The following is a 23184-nucleotide window of genomic DNA, read 5'->3' as shown; positions in this document are numbered from 1 at the left end:
TATCATTGTGATAGGAGTCAGCACATTACAGGTGATGGCAGCATTAGTGTAAATCCAAAAGAAAGCCTGACTAAGACATTCTAAAAATTATTTGTGATATCCATTTTCTGGTGTTAAATCCAGATGTTTAAAATTTGACTGCAGTGTTAGTCAAGCTGTTACCCATGATAATTTAATTTTGGTTTATATTTACAAACTGCAGTGATGTCACCAGAATGAATTGTTAGGCTGATCAGTTTTATAACTATTTCTTACATTCAGTCACCTCTTGAACTTAATTACTTTGGGTTAACTAGTAACCACCATTTACTTTTCTAACGTTTAAACATCTGTGGCATAGAAATGGCTTCTGCTAAGGAGGATGTACATTTGATTTAGCTGTGAGGGATCACAGTGGCTAGTTACAGTAACAGAAGAACTCCAGTTGTATGTTCCAAAATAAGTTCTTGCCTTCGGCTTCCTTTTCAGAATACTGTTGCTCAGTTAATTTTTTTTTTTAATGAAAAGAGTTGTATGTACTTGTAAGATGGCAGAGGAAATATATGTACATAGTTAAGCTTAATGCTGTATTTCTACCTAAGATTTTAAAAAACACACTCATCATAAAGTTATCCAAGTGTCTGATGGTAATATGTTAAACAATGTGACTAATATCCGCTGAGTACTGTTTGTTCTCTTACCTTTTCTCACATTAGAGTCCTATGCAGTAATTTTTTTTGCTTGTTTTGGTAGTTTTTTTATGTTTGGTGGTTTTGCCAGGTTTGGGTGATCTTTATTTGGTTTTCTTGTTGAATTTTTGCTTTGTGCTTTTGTTAACTAGAGCAAAGTCTAAGGACATTTCTTATACATCAGGAAAAAATGAAGTTGTTAATGTAGACCCCAAAGCACAGTCTCTTGCTGTCAGGCTCAGTGAGGGCTGGCTGCTCCCAGGTGATGGGGGGCCGGGGACTGAGGGTGACCCTATCACAGGCCGTGGACTCTCCAAGGGGAGCAGCCCTAAAGGGCCTGCACAGGATGGGCAGAGCTGGGTGCTGTTAACAGGGTCATCAACAGTCCTAGGCACAGCAAGTGATGAGCCAGGGTCAGGGGCAGCCAGGGGCAACTGTGGGATGAGTGGGTTCATGGTGCGCTGGGTGAAGAACTGGCTGAACTGCAGGGCTCAACGGGTTCTGGTGAATGGTGCTACATCTGGCTGGTGATGGGTCACCAGTGGTGTTCCTCAGGGTTCAATTCTAGGGCCAGTTCTGTTCAATGTCTTTGTCAACGATCTGGATGCAGGAGTTGAATGCACCATTAGCAAGTTTGCTGATGATACCAAACTGGGAGGTGCTGTTGACTCTCTTGAGGGACAAGAGGCCTTGCAGAGGGAGCTAGATAGATTGCAGCATTGGGCTATGATTAATGGGATGAAATTTAACAAGTCCAAATGTCGGATTCTGCATCTAGGACAGAGTAATGCCTGGCACAAGAATAAATTGGGAGAGGAGTGGCTGGAGAGCAGTCCTGCAGAAAGGGATCTGGGGGTGCTGGTCAACAGCAGGCTCAATGTGAGTCAGCAGTGTGCCCTGGCAGCCAAGAGGGCAAACTGCATCCTGGGGTGCCTCAAAGACAGTATAACCAGCCGGTCAAAAGAGGTGATTATCCCGCTGTATTCAGCATTGGTGGGGCCTCACCTCGAATACTGTGTGCAGTTCTGGGCCCCGCAATATGAGAAGGATGTAAAGGTCCTTGAATGCGTCCAGAGGAAGGCAACAAAGCTGGTGAAAGGGCTGGAAGGCATGTCCTGTGAGGAGTGGCTAAGGACTTTGGGTTTGTCTAGTTTGGAGAGAAGGAGTCTGAGGGGCAACCTCATTGCTCTCTCCAGCTTCCTGAGGAGGGGAAGTGGAGAGGGAGGTGCTGATCTCTTCTCCCTGGGATCCAGTGACAGGACATGTGGGAATGGTTCAAAGCTGCGCCAGGTGAAGTTCAGACTGGACATTAAGAAGCATTTCTTTACCGAGAGGGTGGTCAAACACTGGAACAGGCTTCCTAGAGAGGTGGTCAATGCTGCAAGCCTGTCAGTGTTTAAGAGGCATTTGGACAATGCCCTTAACAACATGCTTTAACTTTTGGTCATCCCTGAAGGGGTCAGGCAGGTGGACTAGATGATCATTGTAGATCCCTTCCAGCTGAAATAGTGTATTCTATTCTAGTCTAAAGCGAGACAGTGCTGGAGACAAGGCCTTAGCAAGCGGTCCCAGGTCCAGCCACGAGACGGGGCCAGAGAGAAGCTACAGGGTACACCCAGGAGATGAGCTGCCTACAGCATAGGTGAGAAGGACATCCAGGAGGCAGGACCAGTGAGAGGCACAGCTACAGCATAGCTCACGGAAGGACTGATGGCCCCAGCCGGGCTGAAATGGGACATCTGGGCCCATGGGCAGGAGGTGAGGGTGGAGACCCCAGGTGAGGCAGGTCAGGGCTGTTAAGGCCTACTTGTGTCTTCAGGGCACTGACACCTGCACACATGACATTGTCACATGTTTCAAAGGTGAAAATATCAGCTAACTTCTCTGGAGAAATCAAAACTATAAACTAAAAGTTAAGGATTTTTGAGAAACAACAGTGAAAGAAATTGAAGATATTATGATACTGTATAAATTATGCATGATCCATTTTGAAGGTTGCATGTTGTTGCTGTCTTTCCGTCTCAAAAAAGTACAGTAGAAGTAGGAAAATTACAGAGAAGAGTAACAAGAAAGACCAAAAATATGGAATTAGCCCTTAGTTGCTCATCCAGTTCTTACACTTTTGCTTCAGTAACCATTTTTGCCACTCTTGGATACATGACGTTGGACTATGTGGAATTTGATTCAGTTCTCTGACTGCTATAAAATATTTAGGTATGAACTGTTAGGTTGTGTGATAGAAGCTCATCTGCAGACCCACGAAAGAGCTCAGAGAGGCGACGGCAGGTGGGGGATCCCAAATCACACCCTGCCTGGCTGTTCCCAGGCCCACCACAGGAGCCATCAGCCCATCAGAGGCCCATCTCCACAAGGCCAGGGGAGCACAGAGTCCTGAAGGTAGATGGGAGCCCAGATTAAGGACTCAGAGGGAGGAACAGCCTGTCCGGGCCCTCCCAGGGCTGTCCCAGGAGAGCCATCAAGGTGAATCATCCAGCCATGAAACCCATCAAGGTGAATCAATGCTGAATCCTCGTTTGTACTGAGGGGAGATGCTGCCTGGGGCATGGCACACAGTATGGGATGCAGGGGAAGAGAATTTCGGGATTGCTCAGGGTTTATTACAGGTAAATAGAGGGATAAGGGGATAAAAAGGGCTGGATGTGTGTAAATAGGTGACGCCCTTGTCTGGCCATGCCCTGCTCCTGATCAGCACAGTCAGTACTATCTTATCAAATTCCACTTCTAACTCTTTTCCTGGCTGAAGGGCATCTGTTCTGTGTGTCTGTCTCTGTGTGTGTGTACATGGGGGCTTGAGTGCCAGGAACCAGAGTCAGACCCCGGGGCAGAGGCTCGTGTGTCCATGGTACCAGTGGCTGGAGTGAGCAAGGTTCTGGGTGCCAGCGGCTGGGCTGGGACCATGGGCTGGAGGGCCCATGTGCTGATAGCCGGCGGCCGGAGGGACTGGAGCGAGTGAAACCAAGTGCCAGCCCCTGGCTTGGGACCGTGGGTCACAGGGGCTTGTGCATCTGTGGTGCCAGCGACTGGACCGAGCGTGGGTGTGTGAGCACTAGTGAAGAGCCAGCTGGACAAGCCCATGGGTAGGTGAGGTGGCCTGGGAGCTGGGTGTGAGTGTGTGCCTCCAGGGGTGAGAGGACAGCAGGTTGGCTACTGCAGGACCAGGGGAGTCCTGACCAGGTCTGGGTGTGTCACAGTGTGTCTCTAAGGGCAAGACCACAGGGGGCTTGGCTACTGGGGGCCAGAGTAACCCTCCCAATCATAGTGGGGTTGGCTACTGGAGTCCCAGTCTGCTCTGTCAGTGTGTGTGAGACGGGCTGTACCAGCAGCTGGAGTGGGGCTGTGATCTTGGGCGCGTATCCAGGTGCCAGCAACTGGGAAGACTGGAATCCAGGGGCACCTACTGGTCAGACTTGCATTTTCTGCAGTATATGACATTGTTTTATATTAGCTGGAACTCCCTAGTAGTAATTAGGGTTGTCACATGGTTTAATATAGCTTAGAGGTGATGAAAGTGTAACTAACCAAGGTCTGATCATTTTCTATCAGGATGGGATGAAGTATCCCAATTAAATGTTTATAATGGAAACTGCTGCTATACGTTCAAACACTGTTCCTGTTTGTTTAAGTATCAGAAATGGTCCTGCTCAATAACATTCAATTTATGATTTGTTGATGCTTGCTTTATTCAATTTCATTCCTTATTAGAACCATTAGAAGGCAACAGAAATCCCTTACTAAAGAATTAATTATTTCCTTAAGACATAGTTTACAATGAAATAAGAAACTTTATAAAAGGAACAAAATGTACGCATTTCAGTTGTTTGTATGTCCTTCCTGTCTTCCCCGGATGAAAGCCAAGGAACCAGAATGTTTCTGGGATTTTGTTGTATTTTATGGGTGGTTTCATCTCATACTGATCCTCTTCTATCCATGGCTTCTCCGGTGGAAACTTGCTGTACATTGGACAAGCACATAGAAGTGAAGATGCTAAAAATATGTTTGCATAAATTGTCCTTGAAGGAGCAGTCTTGTTTCCCAGAGGTGGACCTTGTCACTGGGCTTTATAACCTTGCTTGTTCACTGTCTCTAGCTCCATGTATCTCCTGTTCATTTCTACAGAGTGGTTCACTTTCACTGGCCAGGTTTCAGTCTTCACTCTAGCCTGTTGCTAAGAGTCATTTCAAAGTGCATAAGGGCTTAAATTTGCTCTAGCTTGAAAGACTTATGGGGCAAGTGTTCAAGCTGTTGTATAAAAGGTTATCCTCTTTTCATTCTTCTGCCATATTTTCAAAGAAAAATGTGTTCTGGTTATTTATATGCAAAAGGATACCTAAATACCAGAGCCCAGGAGAGGTGAGACTGTGGTTCCCCTGTCCATACATCTACAAGTTCATGTTTAATCTCAAGAGAAAGGCTTTGAGAAAAAAATTTTTCTTTGGTGTTTCCTATCTGCTGGGTTTGGTATCTCTCCCCACTAAGTGTACAGGATTTCTGAAATTCATTCCTAGGTGCATACTTTGGTATTTGGGAACTAGAAAGCCTAGTTTGAGTTTGTTGATTCCATTCTGCACCTTAATTCCACACTTTAGAGTTGGGCCTGGGGACACACAGCACTGCCATAGATAAGTCCCTATATTAATTTGTGTCTTAGTGAGCAAGCAGTCAGGAAATATATGTCAGGCACAGTATAAATTATATTTTACCATTACATATAATTTCATGTTGTTGAGATTTTTGAAAGGTTAAGGAAAATGTTGGGAACCTGTCCCTTTAAATTCATCATTGCATCAGCTATTGATTTGTCTACTCAAATGCTCTGTTTCACGTCAGTGGGTACAGTTATTTGAAAGGTTTATTTCTATGCTTTTTTTGTCATTTTGAAAGAATCAGTGAGGTCGTCAGGAGAGGCCACTTCTGAGAGAGCAGTTTCACTCAAACGTGAATTGAAGATTGGGCAGGGGAGAAAAGACTTCCAAAACTGATAATAGGTACACAGGTACTGTCATAGCAGATTAAGTGGCTAGTTCATTTTTCACAGCTGATCTCTGGCATTTCAAAAGAAGGGTTATATCTCCTAACATAATTATGGACAAAGATGCAAATGAAGGAAATTCTTTTTATTTTGCCATTGCACCAATGAAAGGCCAGTTTTTACTTGCTTGTGAAGATTATTAATTTTTTTTCCCTGGGGCACACTGTAGATAGATGAAGATTGATTCTATATTGCCTCTCTACATGCATTTCTTTCCTTACAAGAGATGCTGCACAACTTTTCTTTTTTCAAGGCGTAAGGGGGCACAGAACACAGATGTTTCGATCTTAACTGTTTAGGCCCAAGGACATTTGTGGTTTGCCACAGGAAAGCAAGCATGCACATATACTTGCTGAAACGAAGCCCAGTAATAGTGATTAGAGATGCCAATTTATCAGTTTCATTGAAAATACTTGTGGCTTGTATTTTCATGAAAAATTTGAATGATAAATCTTATAATATTTGTCTGATTTTTTTTTTTCCTGTTTCCTTTCCCCCCTCCCCATCTTTGCTTTTGTAAACTCTTGCCTTATACATGTCAAACAGTCCTTGTCTTCGAAGGTCTGATTCTGTTTGTCTACAGTTTCCTTTCTGGCAGACTGAAAGTGTGTAGGGCTCAGACGGTGGCCTGAGTTCCTGTTGTCTTCATCTACTATGTGATGTTGGAGACTGTTTTGGTCTTGTCTGCCTGACATCTTTCATATGACGTGTCAGTGCGGGGAAGATAGAATATTTGGAGTTTGCCCCATTGAGCGCAGCTTCTTCTCCTCTTCAGTATACAGATTAAGATACTTTAAGGTTGCCCTGAAGGTACACTGGTGGAAGGCTTATAGATGGGCAGAAACAGTGGTATATGATTCTTCCTCAAGGCCATTTCTGCACAGCAGAGTTAAGCCACCACTAAAGACTAAGTCAAAACTCTCATTGGCATAAGTCAGGTCAGGATTGGGTTTGAAGAAAAACAGATGTGAGGGAGCTGAGGATGTAATCTGGGAGCACGTAAAATGCTACAGACAAAAGACAGATTTCTGATAGTTTGAAATGACAGTTTCAGCCAGGTACACTAGATTAAAAGCAGAAAAAAATCACAGCTGAACGTTTGTGTAACTTAGATTAACCATTTGCTAAGATGCAGAGTGGAGGAGAGCGTTCATTAGCATTCCTGCTTCCTCTGATGCCCTGTTGTTCAAAGGAAGCCTGCAGAATTTGCTTTCACCTGTGCGATGAAAGATCATTCACATGTTTGTATGAAGTTGAAGTTGCTAAACAATACTTTTATGTTTTGATAAACTTACTTTTTAATTCAAGTGGTAATAGTTTTCAGCAGAAAAATGAAAACAGTTGTAGACATTGAAGTTATGAAGTAGGGGAGCCGCACATCTGGACGTTTATGGCATTATTGTCTCAAGTAACAGATATAATTCAAAAGCAGGAGTGCTTTTTCTAGTTCAGTGGAAAGCAGCAGCATACCTGACACAAAGTGGTGAGCTGCTACTAATCTGTTATTGCAGTCAGCTGCCTCTGTCACATTTTATATGAGGAAGAAAGGGGGGTAAATTGAAAATAGCACATAAAATATTGTTTTAACATTACTGCTGGCTAGATCTGTAAATGGAAATAATAAATCCTCATACAGCATTGAGGGTAATACTAAAGTATTCCCACTAGCATATGTTATTTACGGCTATTCTAAAGTTTTATTTCTTCTATTTATGTGTCTCTCTTTTTTGAAGGGGTTGGACTTGACATGATGCTCATAGTTAGCTATTCTTACGCTAGCAAATCTCAGTTTTAGCTAAATTCTACAGTAACAACAGATAAAAATGGTATTATAGAATCAAATAATGATTGCATTGTAATCTGCTGAGAAGATAAGACAAAATAAATTTTCATAAAATATTGAAATTAAATTCTATGAACTAAAATTTTTAAATTGCTCCTAAATAAGCTTACAAGTGGAAAGGAGTGGATATGCCTTTACATTTGTCATCCCCAGAGCTCCTTAAGTAATACAGGAATAGAAATTTTTAGCATTACAGCTCATATGAAAAAAATGGCATATATAAAAATTTCTGAAGTCCACATTAAAAGTTGAGGTGAAAGCATAAATATAATTTGCATTAGTTTGGTTCTTAAGGTACTAGAGTAACATTCAAGTTCAATGCTTTAGTTTCAGTTCCTGAACTTCCCAATGTGTCTGATCCAAATCTGTGTTACTGACTTGTCTTTGCATTGTATCAGATACAAAATATGCTTAATGCTCAAAGTGAAGGCGGCAGTGATTTATCTTGCATGACTGAAACACCCAAGTTTGCAGACTAGTTACCTTATCCTCCATCTTTTTGTCTTTCCTGCTAACAGAAGCTTAAGAAAAATTTGGAAGGTGATTCTGAATTGTCCTTGTAAGTGACTCGCCATTGTTATTTTTACGGAACCATCTTAGTGAGCTGTGCTCATCTCTACGTACAGAAAGGACATGCCCTCAGATGACTGATCTAACCAAAAATTTGTTTATCCTACTGATTTTGGAGTAGATCTGTGGTGGGTTTTTTTTTTGTTTGTTTGTTTTTTTTTAATTTAGTTGGTCCATTAGTGCATAGAAGAGTGTGCTTAGCTGTTGGTATTGTTAGAATAACTTGTGTTTAGGTTAAAAGCAGATTTATGTTCTTTGCTGTATGAAGGCTTTAGTTTCCACAAACTGTCTAATGGGAACATGTGAGTCAAAATCCATACTGTTTCTGTCCTTTTACTTACTGTACTTTCTGGTCCTTTTGGTGTACAGCATCTTGAAAAGAAGTGATTCTGGTTCTTTTTGCTATATTTCTGTGTTGGGGCCAAGCTCCTGTGACAGCTGGGAAGATTTTTGGAACTTTCAGGAGAGCAGACTTTGCCCTCTTCAAAGATCTGCTTGGAAGAGTCCTGTGCGATAAGGCCTTGGAGGGAAGTGGGGCCCAAGAAAGCTGGTTAATGTTCAAGGATCACCTCCTCCAAGCTCAGGAGCAGTCCATCCCAATGCATAGGAAGTCAGGAAAAAATGCCAGGAGTCCTGCATGGAGGAACAAGGAGCTCCTAGCAATACTCAAACACAAAAAGAGAGCATACAGAGGGCGGAAGCAAGGACCAGTAAACTGGGAGGAATACAGAAATATTGGCCAAGCATCCAGGGATGAAGGTAGGAAAGCTAAAGCCCAAATGGAATTGAATCTGGCCAGGGACGTCAAGGACAACAAGAAGGGCTTCTGTAAGTACATAGGTGACAAAAGGAAGACTAGGGAAACTCATTGCTCAAAGAAATGGGCAACCTGGTTACATCAGACATGGAAAAGGCTGAGGTACTGAATGCCTTCTTTGCCTCGGACTTTACTAGCATGACCAGCCTTCAGGAATGCCAGGTCCCAGAGTCCAGGGGGAAGGGTTGGAGCAAGGAAGATGTAGCCTTGTTGGAAGAGGATCAGGTCAGTGAATATGTAGGCAAACTGGACATGAATAAGTCCGTGGGCCCTGATGGGATGCACCCATGAGTGCTGAGGGAGCTGGCAGATGTCATTGCAAGGCCACTCTCGATAATCTTTGATCGATCATCACGGCCGTTGGGAGAAGTGCCCAAAGACTGGAGGAAAGCAGATGTGACTCCTGTCTGACTCCTATGTGACCCAGGGAACTACAGGCCGGTCAGCCTCACCTCCATCCCTGGGAAGGTGATGGAGCAGCTAATCCAGAAGTACATTTCCGGGCACATTAAGGACAAGAAAATCATCAGGAATAGTCAGCATGGCATCACCAAGGGGAAGTCTTGCTTGACCAACTTGATGACCTTCTATGACGAAGTGACTGGCCTGGTAGACAAGGGGAGAGCTGTGGATGTTGTCTACCTGGACTTCAGTAGGGCCTTTGACAGTGTCTCCCATATGATCCTCAAAGAGAAGCTGTTGATGTATAGGCTGGATGAGGAGACAGTGAGGTGGGTTGAAAACTGGCTGAATGGTGAGGCCCAGAGGGTGGTGATCAGCGGCGCAAAGTCTAGTTGGAGGCCAGTGACTAGTGGTGTGCCCCAGGGGTCAATACTGGGTCCAGTCCTGTTTTACATCTTCATGAATGACCTGGGTGACAGGGCAGAGTGTACCCTCAGCAAGTTTGCTGATGACACAGAACAGGGAGGAGTGGCTGATATACCCGTGGGTCGTGCTGCCATCCAGAGGGACCTTGACAGGCTGGAGAAATAGGCTGACAGGAACCTCATGAAGTTCAACAAGGGGAAGTGCAAAGTCCTGCACCTGGGGAGGAAGAACCCCATGCACGAATATATATTCTGGGGGCCACCCATCTGGAAGGTTGGCAGAATAGGTCCTGGGGGTCCTGGTGGACACTGAGTTGAACACGAGCCAGCAATGTGCCCCTGCAGCAAGGAAGGCTAATGGTATGCTGGTCTGCATTGGGCAAAGTATTGCTAGCAGGTCAAGGGAGGTGTTCGTTTCCCTCTCTTCAGCACTGGTGAGGCCACAGCTGGAGTACTGTGTGCAGGTCTGGGGCTCCTCAGTACAAGAGAGACAAGGACATACTGGAGAGAGTCCAGTGAAGGGCCAGGAAGATGCTGAAGGGACTGGAGCATCTCTCCTATGAAGAAAGGCTGAGAGAGCTGAGACTGTTTAGCCTACAGAAGAGAAGGCTGAGGGGGGATCACATTAACGTGTATAAATACCTGAAGGGAGGGTGCAAAGCAGATGGAGCCAGGCTCTTTTCAGTGGTGCCCAGTGACAGGACCAGAGGCAATGGGCACAATCTGAAACTCAGGAGGTTCCCTCTGAACATCAGGAAACACTTTTTTTCCTGAGGGTGACCAAGCACTGGCACAGGTTGCCCAGAGAGGTTGTGGAGTCTCCCTCCTTGGAGATATTCAAAAGCTGTCTGGACCTGGACGTGGGAAACTGGTGTCCCTGCTTGATCAGGGGGGTTGGACCAGATGAATTCCAGAGTCCCTTCCAACCTCAGTCATTCTGTGAATGTGTTACTTGAACAATCTTCATAGTCATAGAATCACAGAATGGTTTTGGTTGGAAAGGGACCTTTAAAGGTCATCCAGTCCACCTCCCCTGCCCTGGGAAGGGACATCTTTCATGACATCAGGTTGCTCAAAGCCCTTTTCCAACCTGACTTTGAACAGTTCCAATGATGGGGCATCTACCACTTCTCTGGGCAACCTGTTCCAGTGTCTCACCACCCATATGGTAAACATTTTCTTCCTTATGTCCAATCTCTATCTGCTGTCTTTCAGTTTAAAACTGTTGCCCCTTGTTCTGTCACTACAGGCCTTGGTAAAAAGTCTCTCTCTGTCTTTCTTGTAATGCCCCTTTATATATTGAAAAGTCACAATAGGGTGTCCCAGAGCCTTCTCTTCTCCCAGCTGTAAAACCCCAACTCTCTCAGCCTTTCCTCAGAGGAGAGGTATTTCAGCCCTCTGCCCATGTTCATGGCCCTCTTCTGGACCTGCTCAAACAGCTCCATGTCTTTCTTGTGCTGGGGACCCCAGAACTGGATGCAGTACTCCAGGTGGGGTCTCACGAGAGCGGAGTAGAGGGGGACGATCCCATTTCTCGACCTGCTGACCACATCTTGGGAGCTTGTGTGAAGGCATGACTCTATACTTGTATGAAGACATGCACAAACATGATCTCCTCAAACACTCGCTAAGAGAGATCCAGCTTCAAAGCATAGGCTTCATAGTTGTGGTAGCAAGTCACTGTATTCAAGCTTATAAGCTTTGCTGAGATCAGAACAGAGTACTGCTGTTTTGAGAAACTGGTCTAGTTGGCTTGGTTACAATGCATGCTAATGTATCTATTTCTGCTTCTGAATTGTAGTTGTTGTACATCCAGAGAATAATTTTGGCTTTTTCTGTGTGATTTTTCTACGTAAAAAGTTATGTATTGTTGTGGTTTAACCCCAGCTGGCAACTAAGCACCACACAGCTGCTTGCTCGCTCACTCGCCCCCAGTGGGATGGGGGAGAGAGTCGGAAGGTAAAAGTGAGGAAACTTGTGGGTTGAGATAAAGACAGTTTAATAGGTAAAGCAAAAGCTGCGCACGCAAGCAAGGCAAAACAAGGAATTCATTCACCCCTTCCCATCGGCAGGCAGGTGTTCAGCCATCTCCAGGAAAGCAGGGCTCCATCACATGTAATGGTTACTTGGGAAGACAAATGCCATCACTCTGAACGTCCCCCCCTTCCTTCTTCTTCCCCAGCTTTATATGCTGAGCATGACATCATATGGTATGGAATATCCCTTTGGTCAGTTGGAGTCAGCTGTCCCGGCTGTGTCCCCTCCCAACTCCTTGTGCACCCCCAGCCTCCTCGCTGGTGGGGTGGTGTGAGAAGCAGAAAAGGCCTTGACTCTGTGTAAGCACTGCTCAGCAATAATGTAAACATCCCTGTGTTATCAACACTGTTTTCAGCACAAGTCCAAAACACAGCCCCATACTAGCTACTATGAAGAAAATGAACTCTATCCCAGCCAAAACCAGCATATGTATATGTATTATTCCATTATTTGCATCTCTCCTTATTAAAACAAAAACAAAGAAACAAATAAAAGAAAAAAAAGTATAGTCCTGCTAGTCCTTTGCAGTCTGGCCTACCTGAATTCCTCTTCCTTGGAGACTGATTTCCAGATCTATAGTCAGTGACAAAGGTTAAGGTATAGTACAATCACATTAATTCATCCCTGCGGAAATACCTTGCCTAATTCATATGAAAGGATGTCCTATTACTCCCTCATAGACTCACTGTTGTAGTCAGATTCTGAACAACAAATTTACCAGAATCTTCATCTGTTCTGTTTCCCGAGTATGAGCTTATAAATTATGGAATAAATATATACGTAGAAATTCCCAAGTACATAAATGTGCACTCTGTGTTGCAGAGTTTGTACCCGATTTCTTGTGTTCAGTCCCCAGAGTCACTCAGGTGCTCTTGATGTTGTTTTGATCTTCCACTATAGAGAAAGTGAATCAATATTTTGTTTCATCTCTTAACCTCACAAACATAGACTTCTCTTTCCTGAGCTGTGTTTTTTTACCAGGTGTCCTGGTTTTGGCTGGGACAGAGTTAACTCTCTTCTTAGTAGCTGGTACAGTGCTGTGTTTTGGATTTAGTGTGAGAATAATGTTGATAACACGCTGATGTTTTAGTTGTTGCTAAGTAGCACTTATCTTAAGGATTTTTCAGTTTCCCATGCTCTGCCAGCAAGCAGGTGTGCAAGAAGCTGGGAGGGAGCATAGCCAGGGCAGCTGACCTGAACTAGCCAAAGGGATATTCCATACCATGGAATGTCATGCCCAGTATATAAACGGGGGGAGTTGGCAGGGAGGGGTGGATCGTTGCTCTGGCATCAGTCAGTGGGTGGTGAGCAATTGCATTGTGCATCACTGGGGTTTCCCCCCCCCCCCCCCCCCCTTTTTTGTTATATTCCTTTTCATTACTATTATTAGTATTAGTATTATTATATTTCATTATTATTATTATTGTTAATTTTATGTTTTACTTTAGTTATTAAACTGTTCTTATCTCAACCCACGAGTTCTGCCTTCTTTCCTGATTCTCCTCGCCATCCCACTGGGAGCAGGGGGAGGGGGATGGGGAGTGCGGGAGTGGCTGTGTGGTACTTGGCTTCTGACTGGGGTTAAACCACGACACCAGGAAATATTGTTTCTAAAATTGACCCTTCAGAAGCTCCTCTAGTAGAACAGCAAGTTGCTGTTTGTCCCTGTGACAGTTTCATATTTATCTTTCTGTTCTCATCATGTTCTCTTTTCCTTTAGCTTAAATTATTATTTTGCATATGATACTGTATTGGTTGTTTTACTGCAGTCAAGATAAATGAGAGCTGAAGTGTTTACTGATCTTGGAAATGCACTTTATTATAAAAAAATATAAAATAAAACTGGCACAGATGACTTTGGTAAACTCATGTCGCATTTAATTAAATTTTCCATTTACTTCAAGGCCGTTCATTGTCTTTCCTTGGTAATTTATTTTAAGTATCGTGCAATATTGAAATGTGACTAATGGGCTTTCTGTTCATGAATCACGACCAATCCATATCAATTTCTTAAATACAAGCGTTACCTTTTGTTTGCTTCCTAGCAAGCCTAGATAGTCAGTGTTTACAAAGATGGACTAAAAGGTGACTTTGGTCAGTTTTCCACCAGCCTTACCTGATGAAATGCTTTCCTAACTTTTCTCTGGTCACTTTACACTTGCCTGAGCCTTTTACTCAACACAAGGGAGTTGGAGTTAGAATTGGTACTAGTGTTGTGACACAACATCATTCTCTAGGCAGAACTGGATGGTGTATTGTGTTTAAACCTGTTAGGGTGATCATGTCTAGTCTTAAAGAAATATTAATATTCATGTACTTTTTCTTTGTCTTTCAGAACAATGGATCACTTGCTTGGTGCCAGAATCATAAACAGTGTTCAAAGGTATGTCCTTTCTTTTCCCCTCTCATTTAAGTTACCTAGTTGCTTTCAATCTCTTGTCTGTAGATTAAGTGCTTTTCATCTTAGTGTGTTTTCAGAAGCATCTGTTTATATTTTATTTGGAAACCTCAACCTATAATAAAATATCCAAAATTAAAATGGAGTAGTTTACTCTTTCAGGACAAAGGAATCATGTTTGAGGATACATATCAAGCTTAGTTAAACCAACATAATTCCGTGGTTATCAACGAACTTTACACTGGCTAAAATCTGGTGCATCATTTGTGTTCTTTCAGTATTTTTGGTCATAAGAGAGTAAAACTGTCAATCACTTTAAAATCTTCCTCCAACAGCACCGAGGTCTGTCAACATTCAACATTTCATTCAGTTTGGGTATTTAATTTTTAGCCTGACACTGAATTTCTTTGAAAAAATTCTTGATACAAATGCCAGTGGCTCTACTGATGCCCTGCCCTATCCTAGCACTTTAACCCTGAAAGCCTGAAGGGTAGGAGAGCTAACTGTCAACTGATTCTCCTGTGCAAGAGTATTTCTATGGTGCCTGGATAGAAGCAACACTGATTTGGGAGCTTTGGTGGGTCAAAGTGGAATTGCACACCCTGGTGCTGACTGTTCGTAAATGTCATAGAAGATGTATCCATTGGAAATTTACCTGAAAATGCTGAAGGTCATATTTTTGTCTAATCTTCCTGAAGATGTATTTCTACAATAACTTAGGCTTTATAACTTCAATATTTATTCTCTATTCTGTGAAAGTTGTACTGCAAATGGGATTAAATCCAAGTAGCATTGTTCTGTATTGTTTTAATAAAGTAATCTATGTAAATGCTGATGAGAACCCTTGATTTGAACACATGACAATTTCTTCTCTACATTTAAAGAGTGAGATTACTGATTCACTGATCTAGCTTCCATTGAAATGAATGGGATTGGACATGGACCAATTTGTTTTATTTTCCTGAGATGGAACAGTCAATAACAAAGTTGATCACTTTTTTCAGTATTAAAAACAGGGTATAACAAAGTCAGTATAAGAAGAGAATAAAATATTTCCTGTTAGCTGTACCGTGCTGGTAAGGATTGCACTTCTGCAATGAAATCTCATCATTCTTAAAAAAAACCCAAACAGAGGTGCAGAGAATGTGTTTAATCGTAACTGAATTGCCTTTTAAGGAAAGCATGGGGGTCTTGTACCACAGCGATCCTGATGTAATTTTCTTTTTTAATCAGTTATGAAGGCTACCATGGTATGTAATCCTAAAGGTTTTCCAGTGGTTTGTGCCTGCCTAACAAAGAAGGAATCATACAAGAAAAATTGTCCAGCTTTTAAAGCAGGGCAGAGGTTATAGGAACATCTCTCTGAGTCACTCCCAAGTTCACAGAATCCACATAAGGTGTATATAAAGTATTATGAATTTAAGGTTTGCCTTAAGTTTGTATTAGTCTCTTGAAATCAGTGTAAGAATGCTACAAATTAATATTATATTATAATACAAAATGCAACAACAGTTTAAGTTTTAAATTACTTAACATATACTTTACAGTCATGTTACCTTATGTTGTCATTCTTAGGAAGTGTCCTGGTTTCAGCTGGGACAGAGTTAATTTTCTTCTTAGTAGCTGGTACAGTGCTGTGTTTTGGATTTAGTGTGAGAATAATGTTGATAACACGCTGATGGTTTAGTTGTTGCTAAGTAGCGCTTATCTTAAGCCAAGGACTTTTCAGTTTCCCATGCTCTGCCAGCAAGCAGGTGTGCAAGAAGCTGGGAGGGAGCAGAGCCGGGGCAGCTGACCCGAACGAGCCACAGGGATATTCCATACCATGGAACATCGTGCCCAGTGTATAAACAGGGGGGAGTTGGCTGGGAGGGGTGGATCGTTGCTTGGGCATCGGTCAGTGGGTGGTAAGCAATTGCATTGTGCATCACTTGTCTTTTCTGGGGTGTTATTTTTTTTTTGTTATATTCCTTTTCATTACAATTATTATAATATTATTATTATTATTAGTTAGTATTATATTGTATTTTACTTTAGTTATTAAACTGTTCTTATCTCAACCCATGAGTTTTACTTCTTTTTTCCTCCTCCCCGCCCCACTGGGAGGGGGGAGGGGGGAGCAGCTGCGTGGTGCTTAGTTGCTGGCTGGGGTTAAACCACGACAGGAAGGCAATACATTTTCCTTAAGAAAGCAGCTTTGCCATGTTTAGAAAAAGAAATAAATATAAACTTGGTCAAATTGTTAGCAGAGCTGAACATTAGCAGTATGTTCTCCTTTCAGGCAAGCTTTGGTTTTCTGTGTTTTGCAATGCAAAGTCAAACAATTGCGTTACCTAACTGAAACTTTCAAAGCAATGCCAGGGGATTCAGTTAACCTTTTAAAAATGCAAATTCCTTTCACTGCTTCTTAGCACCTCAGTAGAGGAGGTTTATATGAGTGTGATTCTGCTAAATATCTCAGATGACGTTTTTTCTAAAGGATTCTCCCAGTGTCTACCTTTATTTTGTGGTTGTGTTGTTTAGAGACACAGCTTTTTGAGGTGATTTGTGGTAAAGAGCAGATGACAGCAAACATCCAGCTACTTTCTTAGCAGGGGAACTTTGAAGCACAGAAGCACCTTTTTTTGCACAAGTATTTGCACATGATACACAGTGGAGAAATTTTATTTGGAAGTTGCATCAATGTGTCAGACAGTCGCTGATACAGCAATAAAAGATGAAGTAGTTAATTTAGTAACTTTTCTATTATTTTACTTTTTCATAGAACAATTTATAAGATGGAAAAGGTACAGTGTAGTCCATCTTCTTACTTGTAACATAACCAATCCCAATTTTATTTTAGAAGCATTTTTTTTATTCCAAGGACAGACAGTAGCTGGTAAAAGTAGATGTCCTAGATGGGAGATGGAGCTACAGAGAAGGAAAAATCATCATAAAGTATCCAATACAGGACTTTTGCATGTGTTTTCTCCTCATTGCACCTTTGATATCTATTTCGGCTTCATTTTGCCTAGACCTGAACTGGCAAAAAGCTGTTCTAAAGTCTCTGTCCATTATTCTCTGAGAGTAAGATCGGTCTGGCATAAAATTCTGTGGAAATTTTGTGGCCACAATTTTGTACATAGAATAACTGGGGAAAATATCTTAATGGTAGCATACAATGAAAATGTTTCTTTTCTCATGGCAGTCTGTGGTCTTTATATTTAAGAATACTTCTGTAGTTGAAGATAGCTGTTGATAAGATATTGTTCAAGTTCGTTTGGTCAGTGAAGTACGTCTAAAGTTAATTCCAGCTATTATACCATTTCCCTCTAATACAAGTGTAGGCAACAAATGTTAGTTTGAAGATTAATACCTTTGAGAACTACTAATTTTTCAAAGAGGTGCAAATCTAATGAACTAAACTGGTTTTAGCTCTCACAGGAACAGTTGTAGATTTCTACCTACATCCCAAATGGCTATTTATTTTTGTTATTTTAATGGAGCAAGTCACAAAAGCATGACTGTGAGCAGCAAAATATGCACCAATAATTTTATATGTAATTTAATTTAATAAGATCTCTCCAGAGGTCTATTTTACAAGATAAAACACAAGAGAGCTTTTGAATGCTTGCCCTGTTTTGACATGAGGTGAGTAATTTCAATATGTTAAAATACTCTATTATAATCAGGGTGACTATAGGATCATTAAATAAATTGCCATTTTTGGTTGCAGTAGTTATTTATTCACTGCCATCATGCACTCCTACTTGTCTGCTTGTACAGAGTTGAAGCAGACTGAGGGCTTTCTTGGGATCCTGTCAATTGCCTGGTTGGCATCTGCTGCAAATATGAGTATTGAGGTAAAATTCGCACTGTAGTCAGTGAAGTTTATTGTGAACTTCTTTGGAAATAGATTTGAAACCAAAATTTTTATGTCTAACTTCGTCCATAGTTCTATTGTTTTGTTTGAGCTTATGCCTTTCGTATTATTTTATAGTTTTGTCTTTCTTTTTTCTTATGTTTTGCTCTTTCCTACTATGTTCATTCTTCTCACTACTACTTTATGGTGGATATTTGGTTTTCCTTTTTTTTAGATCTTGTGGTCTCGGAAGAATAAGAATTTGTATTAAAAACTGAATGGAATAATTTTTTTTTTTTAGCCCTCTAATTACAGCAGATATCTGGTGTGTTTTAATTTCCTATAGTCCCTAAAAAAAAAATACTTTGGCAATGAATCTTATTTTAAGGTTTAGACGTTTTTCTACAATTTATGCAGGAGAAAAGTGTTTGGTACTGTTGGTTAGAATTAAAATAATGCTTGAGAATTATTGTACCCACAAACTAATGTATTTTTATGCGATAACATCTGTGTGTTGTTTATATATTGATAAAAACAGTGAATATTAATCCAGTAGCTATTTGGTCCTGAAATTAGTTCTTTTAATCTTTTAATCTTTAATATATTAAGCATGAAGCTGAGTCTTGAAAACTTGGTGGGTTTTTCTTTGGAAATCAGAGGAATAGAATAGAAAAGAATCATAGAATCATTTAGGCTGGAAAAGGCCTTTAAGATCATTGAGTCCAACCATAAACCTGACACTGCTAAATCCACCACTAAACCATGTCCCTAAGTGCCACATCTACATGTCTTTTAAATACTTCCAGGGATGGTGACTCGACCGCTTCCCTGGGCAGCCTGTTCCAATGCTTGACAACCCTTTCAGTGAAGAAATTTTTCCTAATACCAAATCTAAACCTCCCCTGGAGCAACTTGAGGCCTTTTCCTCTTGTCCTATCCCTTGTTATTTGGGAGAAGAGGCTGACACCCACCTCCCTACAACCTTCTTTCAGGTAGTTGTAGAGAGTGATAAGGTCTCCCCTGAGCCTCCTTTTCTCCAGACTAAACAACCCCGGATCCCTCAGCTGCTCCTCATGGAATAGAACAGAATAGAACAGAATATTTCAGTTGGAAGGGATGTACAATGATCATCTAGCCCAACTGCCTGACCACTTCAGGGATGACCAAAAGTTAAAGCATGTTGTTAAGGGCATTGTCAGGCTTGGGGCACTGACCACCTCTCTAGGAAGCCTGTTCCAGTGTTTGACCACCCTCTCGGTAAAGAAATGCTTCTTAATGTCCAGTCTGAACCTCTCCTGGCGCAGCTTTGAACCATTCCCACATGTCCTGTCACTGGATCCCAGGGAGAAGAGATCAGCACCTCCCTCTCCACTTCCCCTCCTCAGGAAGCTGGAGAGAGCAATGAGGTTGCCCCTCAGACTCCTTCTCTCCAAACTAGACAAACCCAGAGCCCTTAGCCACTCCTCACAGGACATGCCTTCCAGCCCTTTCACCAGCTTTGTTGCCTTCCTCTGGACGCATTCAAGGACCTTTACATCCTTCTCATATTGCGGGGCCCAGAACTGCACACAGCAGGATAATCACCTCTTTTGGCCGGCTGGTTATACTGTCTTTGAGGCACCCCAGGATGCAGTTTGCCCTCTTGGCTGCCAGGGCACACTGCTGACTCACATTGAGCCTGCTGTTGACCAGCACCCCCAGATCCCTTTCTGCAGGACTGCTCTCCAGCCACTCCTCTCCCAATTTATTCTTGTGCCTGGCATTACTCTGTCCTAGATGCAGAATCCGACATTTGGACTTGTTAAATTTCATCCCATTAATCATAGCCCAATGCTGCAATCTATCTAGCTCCCTCTGCAAGGCCTCTTGTCCCTCGAGAGAGTCAACAGCACCTCCCAGTTTGGTATCATCAGCAAACTTGCTAACGGTGCATTCAACTCCTGCATCGAGGTCGTTGACAAAGACATTGAACAGAACCAGCCCTAGAATTGAACCCTGAGGAACACCACTGGTGACCCGTCACCAGCCAGATGTAGCACCATTCACCAGAACCCTTTGAGCCCTGCAGTTCAGCCAGTTCTTCACCCAGCGCGCTGTGAACCCGCTCATCCTACAGTTGGACAACTTGGCCAGAAGGATGCTGTGAGGGACAGTATCAAAAACCTTACTAAAATCCAGAAAAACTATATCCACCACCTTCCCTTCATCCACTAGGTGGGTGACCTTATCACAGAAGGATATCAAATTAGTTAAACAGGACTTTCCCTTTGTGAACCCATGTTGACTGTGCCTGATGATTGCGTTATTCTTTAAATGCCTTTCAATAGTACACAGTATAATCTTCTCCATGATTTTTCCAGGAACTGAGGGTAGGCTAACAAGTCTGCAGTTCCCTGGGTCTTTCCTCACACCCTTTTTGTAGACTGGAATAACATTCGCTAGCTTCCAGTCAGCAGGGACCTCCGACCTCCCCAGACTCCCAAGACCTTTGGTAGATGGTTGAGAGAGGTCCTGTCATAACGCCCACTAGCTCCTTCAGAACTCTGGGATGAATCCCATCAGGCCCCATGGACCTGTGAACATTCAGCTGATACAGCTGGTCCCTTACAATTTCAGTGTCCACAAAAGGAAAGTCACTGTTCCCACACTCATGGTCCTCCGACTCAGGGGACTGGGCAGCCCAAGGTCTATCACTATTATTAAAGACTGAGGCAAAAAAAGCATTGAATGCCTCTGCTTTTTTTTCATCCCTATTAGTCAGGTGACCATCTTCAACAAATATCAGCCCAATGTTTTCTTTAGACCTCCTCTTGCTATTAACATACTTAAAAAAGCTCTTCTTGTTATCCTGCACAGCACTGGCCAGTTTCAACTCTAATGGAGTTTTGGCCTTTCATGTCTTCTCCCTTGCATATACGAATCATAGCTCTGTACTCTTCCTGCAAAGCCTGACCTCGCTTCCAGAGATCATACAATTTCTTTTTCCTCTTGAGCTCCACGAGGAGTTCCCTGTTCAGCCAAGCTGGTCTTCTGCCCCGCTTGCTTGACTTACAACACAGTGGAATTACCTGCTCTTGTGCTTCTAAAGGGTAGTTCTTAAAGACTGACCAACACTCGTGGACTCCTAAGCCCTCAAAAGCAGGTTCCCAGGGTCCTCTGCTAAGTAGCTCCCTGAACAGCTTAAAGTTTGCTCTCCTGAAGTCCAGGGTAGCAACTCTGCTGTCCTTTTTTCTCATCACACTGAAAATTTTAAACTCAACCATTTCATGACCACTGTGGCCAAGACAGCCACCTACCATCACATCCCCCACGAGTCCTTCTCTATTCACAAATAGGAAGTCTAGGAGGGCATCTTTCCTAGTTGGCTCACTGAGTACCTGTGACAAGAAGTTATATCTCCTACAAACTTCAAGAATTTCCAAGACCTGCTCGTCACAGCAGTATGATATTCCCAGTTGATGTCTGGGAAGTTGAAATCTCCCATAAGGACAAGGGCTACTGATCCAGAAATTTCTCCTAATTGCCTATAGAATAACTCATCAGTGCTAACATCCTGGCTAGGTGATCGGTAGTAGACACCCACTACAACATCTCCTTTGTTTTCCATTCCCCTAATCCTCACCCAGAGGCTCTCAACTGCATCATCGCTAACTGTAAGGGCTGTACGATCAAACCTCTCCCTTACATATAGTGTGACACCTCCACCTTGCCTGCCCTGCCTATCCCTCCTGAACAGCCTGGAGCCCTCCATCCCACTACTCCAATTGTGGGACTCATTCCACCAAGTCTCACTAATACCAATGATATCATAGCTCTGGGAGCTGACCAACGCTTCCAGTTCACCTTTTTTTTTTTTCTCATACTGCGTGCATTGGTGTACAAGCATTTCAGATACGCTCCTGAGCCCTCCGTGCTCCCAGGAGCAGCGTAAATGTTCCCACTAGCATTGCCACCCTCATTAGGATTGATACTACATGGTATAGAACTTACTTTATGTCCTGAGGTTCCATTCAGATTTGGTCTAGATAACGAAAGTTAAAATTTAGTGTTTCTTTTCTTTCAGTTTACCAGTAGATTACTGGCAGCCTGTCAGACTTGCTGAGTAGTGCAAAGGTGGGCTCATAAACAACAGTGTGAGAAAGTGGAGCTGCAAAGTGGAGAGACTGAGAAAAAGCAAAATGGGCTGAGTTGGGCTGGGCTCAGTATTTCTTGACACACAGTCATTGGACCAGCACCTGATCTCAGTCATCTCTACTCGTTCCTGGACACCACATGGGTCAAAAGCTTGTTTGGGGAGAGAACCAGACAAGTAGACACTCCCTTCTTTTCTTTCACATACATGACTACATAAAACCCCAGCTCCTGTTGCCAACAGCTGGCCCAGCAGAGAAATTCAAAATAGAAGCTCTGCAGAGTGTATTGTGTGGTTGGAGGAAGACAGTTAAAACTGGAATCTGATAGATCCAGTATACTTATGCAAGCTGGACTTAAGTCTTGCATCATAGCAAAGTGTTTGGCTTTCATGTTGCAATTAAAAATATATTCATGTCTCTCATCTGTAGGCTGTCTTTAAAAACAAAAAAAATATTTTGACATGGGTTACATATGTAGGTATGAAAATAAAATCTACTTTGGGTTTATTCCTCCTTTTCCCCTCCGATTAGTCATATTTTCTATGATATCTCATACTCTGAGGTACCTAGGTAATCATTTTAAAGCATTATGAGGTGCAGATTGTATACATGATGAAGTAGTGTCTGTAATGTATTGATCTCATCTAACATATAATAGTCTAATCTGTTACGTCAGTTTAAAGAATTCAACTTGTTTCCAACACAGGTAGTCAGTCGGCTTTAATACATGTAACTCTCATTAATACTGGAAAAGTTCCCTCTCAATGGAAACATGTAGAAAAAAACTTTTTTTTTTTTTATTTTTGGGTGTAATGGCAGCTGCTAGGGAGGAAAGGGTAGGATAGGTCTGTGTTTAAAATACCGTTGGTTGAATGTACAGCGTCTAAACCAGAATGTCTAGTGCTGCTGTTGAGAAATATTCGTGACACTTTTTGTTAGAGATTTGTTTATCATTTGTTAAAGTGATAGGTCTCAGAACATTTTTTCCTTTTTCTTTTCT

The 23184-nt window shown here is 42.4% G+C and overlaps 1 protein-coding gene across 2 annotated transcripts in view; it reads left to right on the top strand.

The window, feature by feature from the left end:
* Positions 1–23184, top strand: part of ANOS1 (anosmin 1) — a 150703-nt gene that overhangs the window by 17902 nt on the left and 109617 nt on the right. For both annotated transcript variants that reach the window (XM_050909558.1, XM_050909568.1), the window contains exon 2: positions 14148–14195. In XM_050909558.1, coding sequence (XP_050765515.1) covers positions 14148–14195 — 48 coding nt within the window. The remainder of the gene's footprint in view (positions 1–14147; positions 14196–23184) is intronic.

Source organism: Gymnogyps californianus, chromosome 1 (genome assembly GCF_018139145.2).
Source record: "Gymnogyps californianus isolate 813 chromosome 1, ASM1813914v2, whole genome shotgun sequence".
Taxonomy (NCBI): Eukaryota; Metazoa; Chordata; class Aves; order Accipitriformes; family Cathartidae; genus Gymnogyps; species Gymnogyps californianus.
This window is presented reverse-complemented; position numbering and strand designations above follow the sequence as displayed.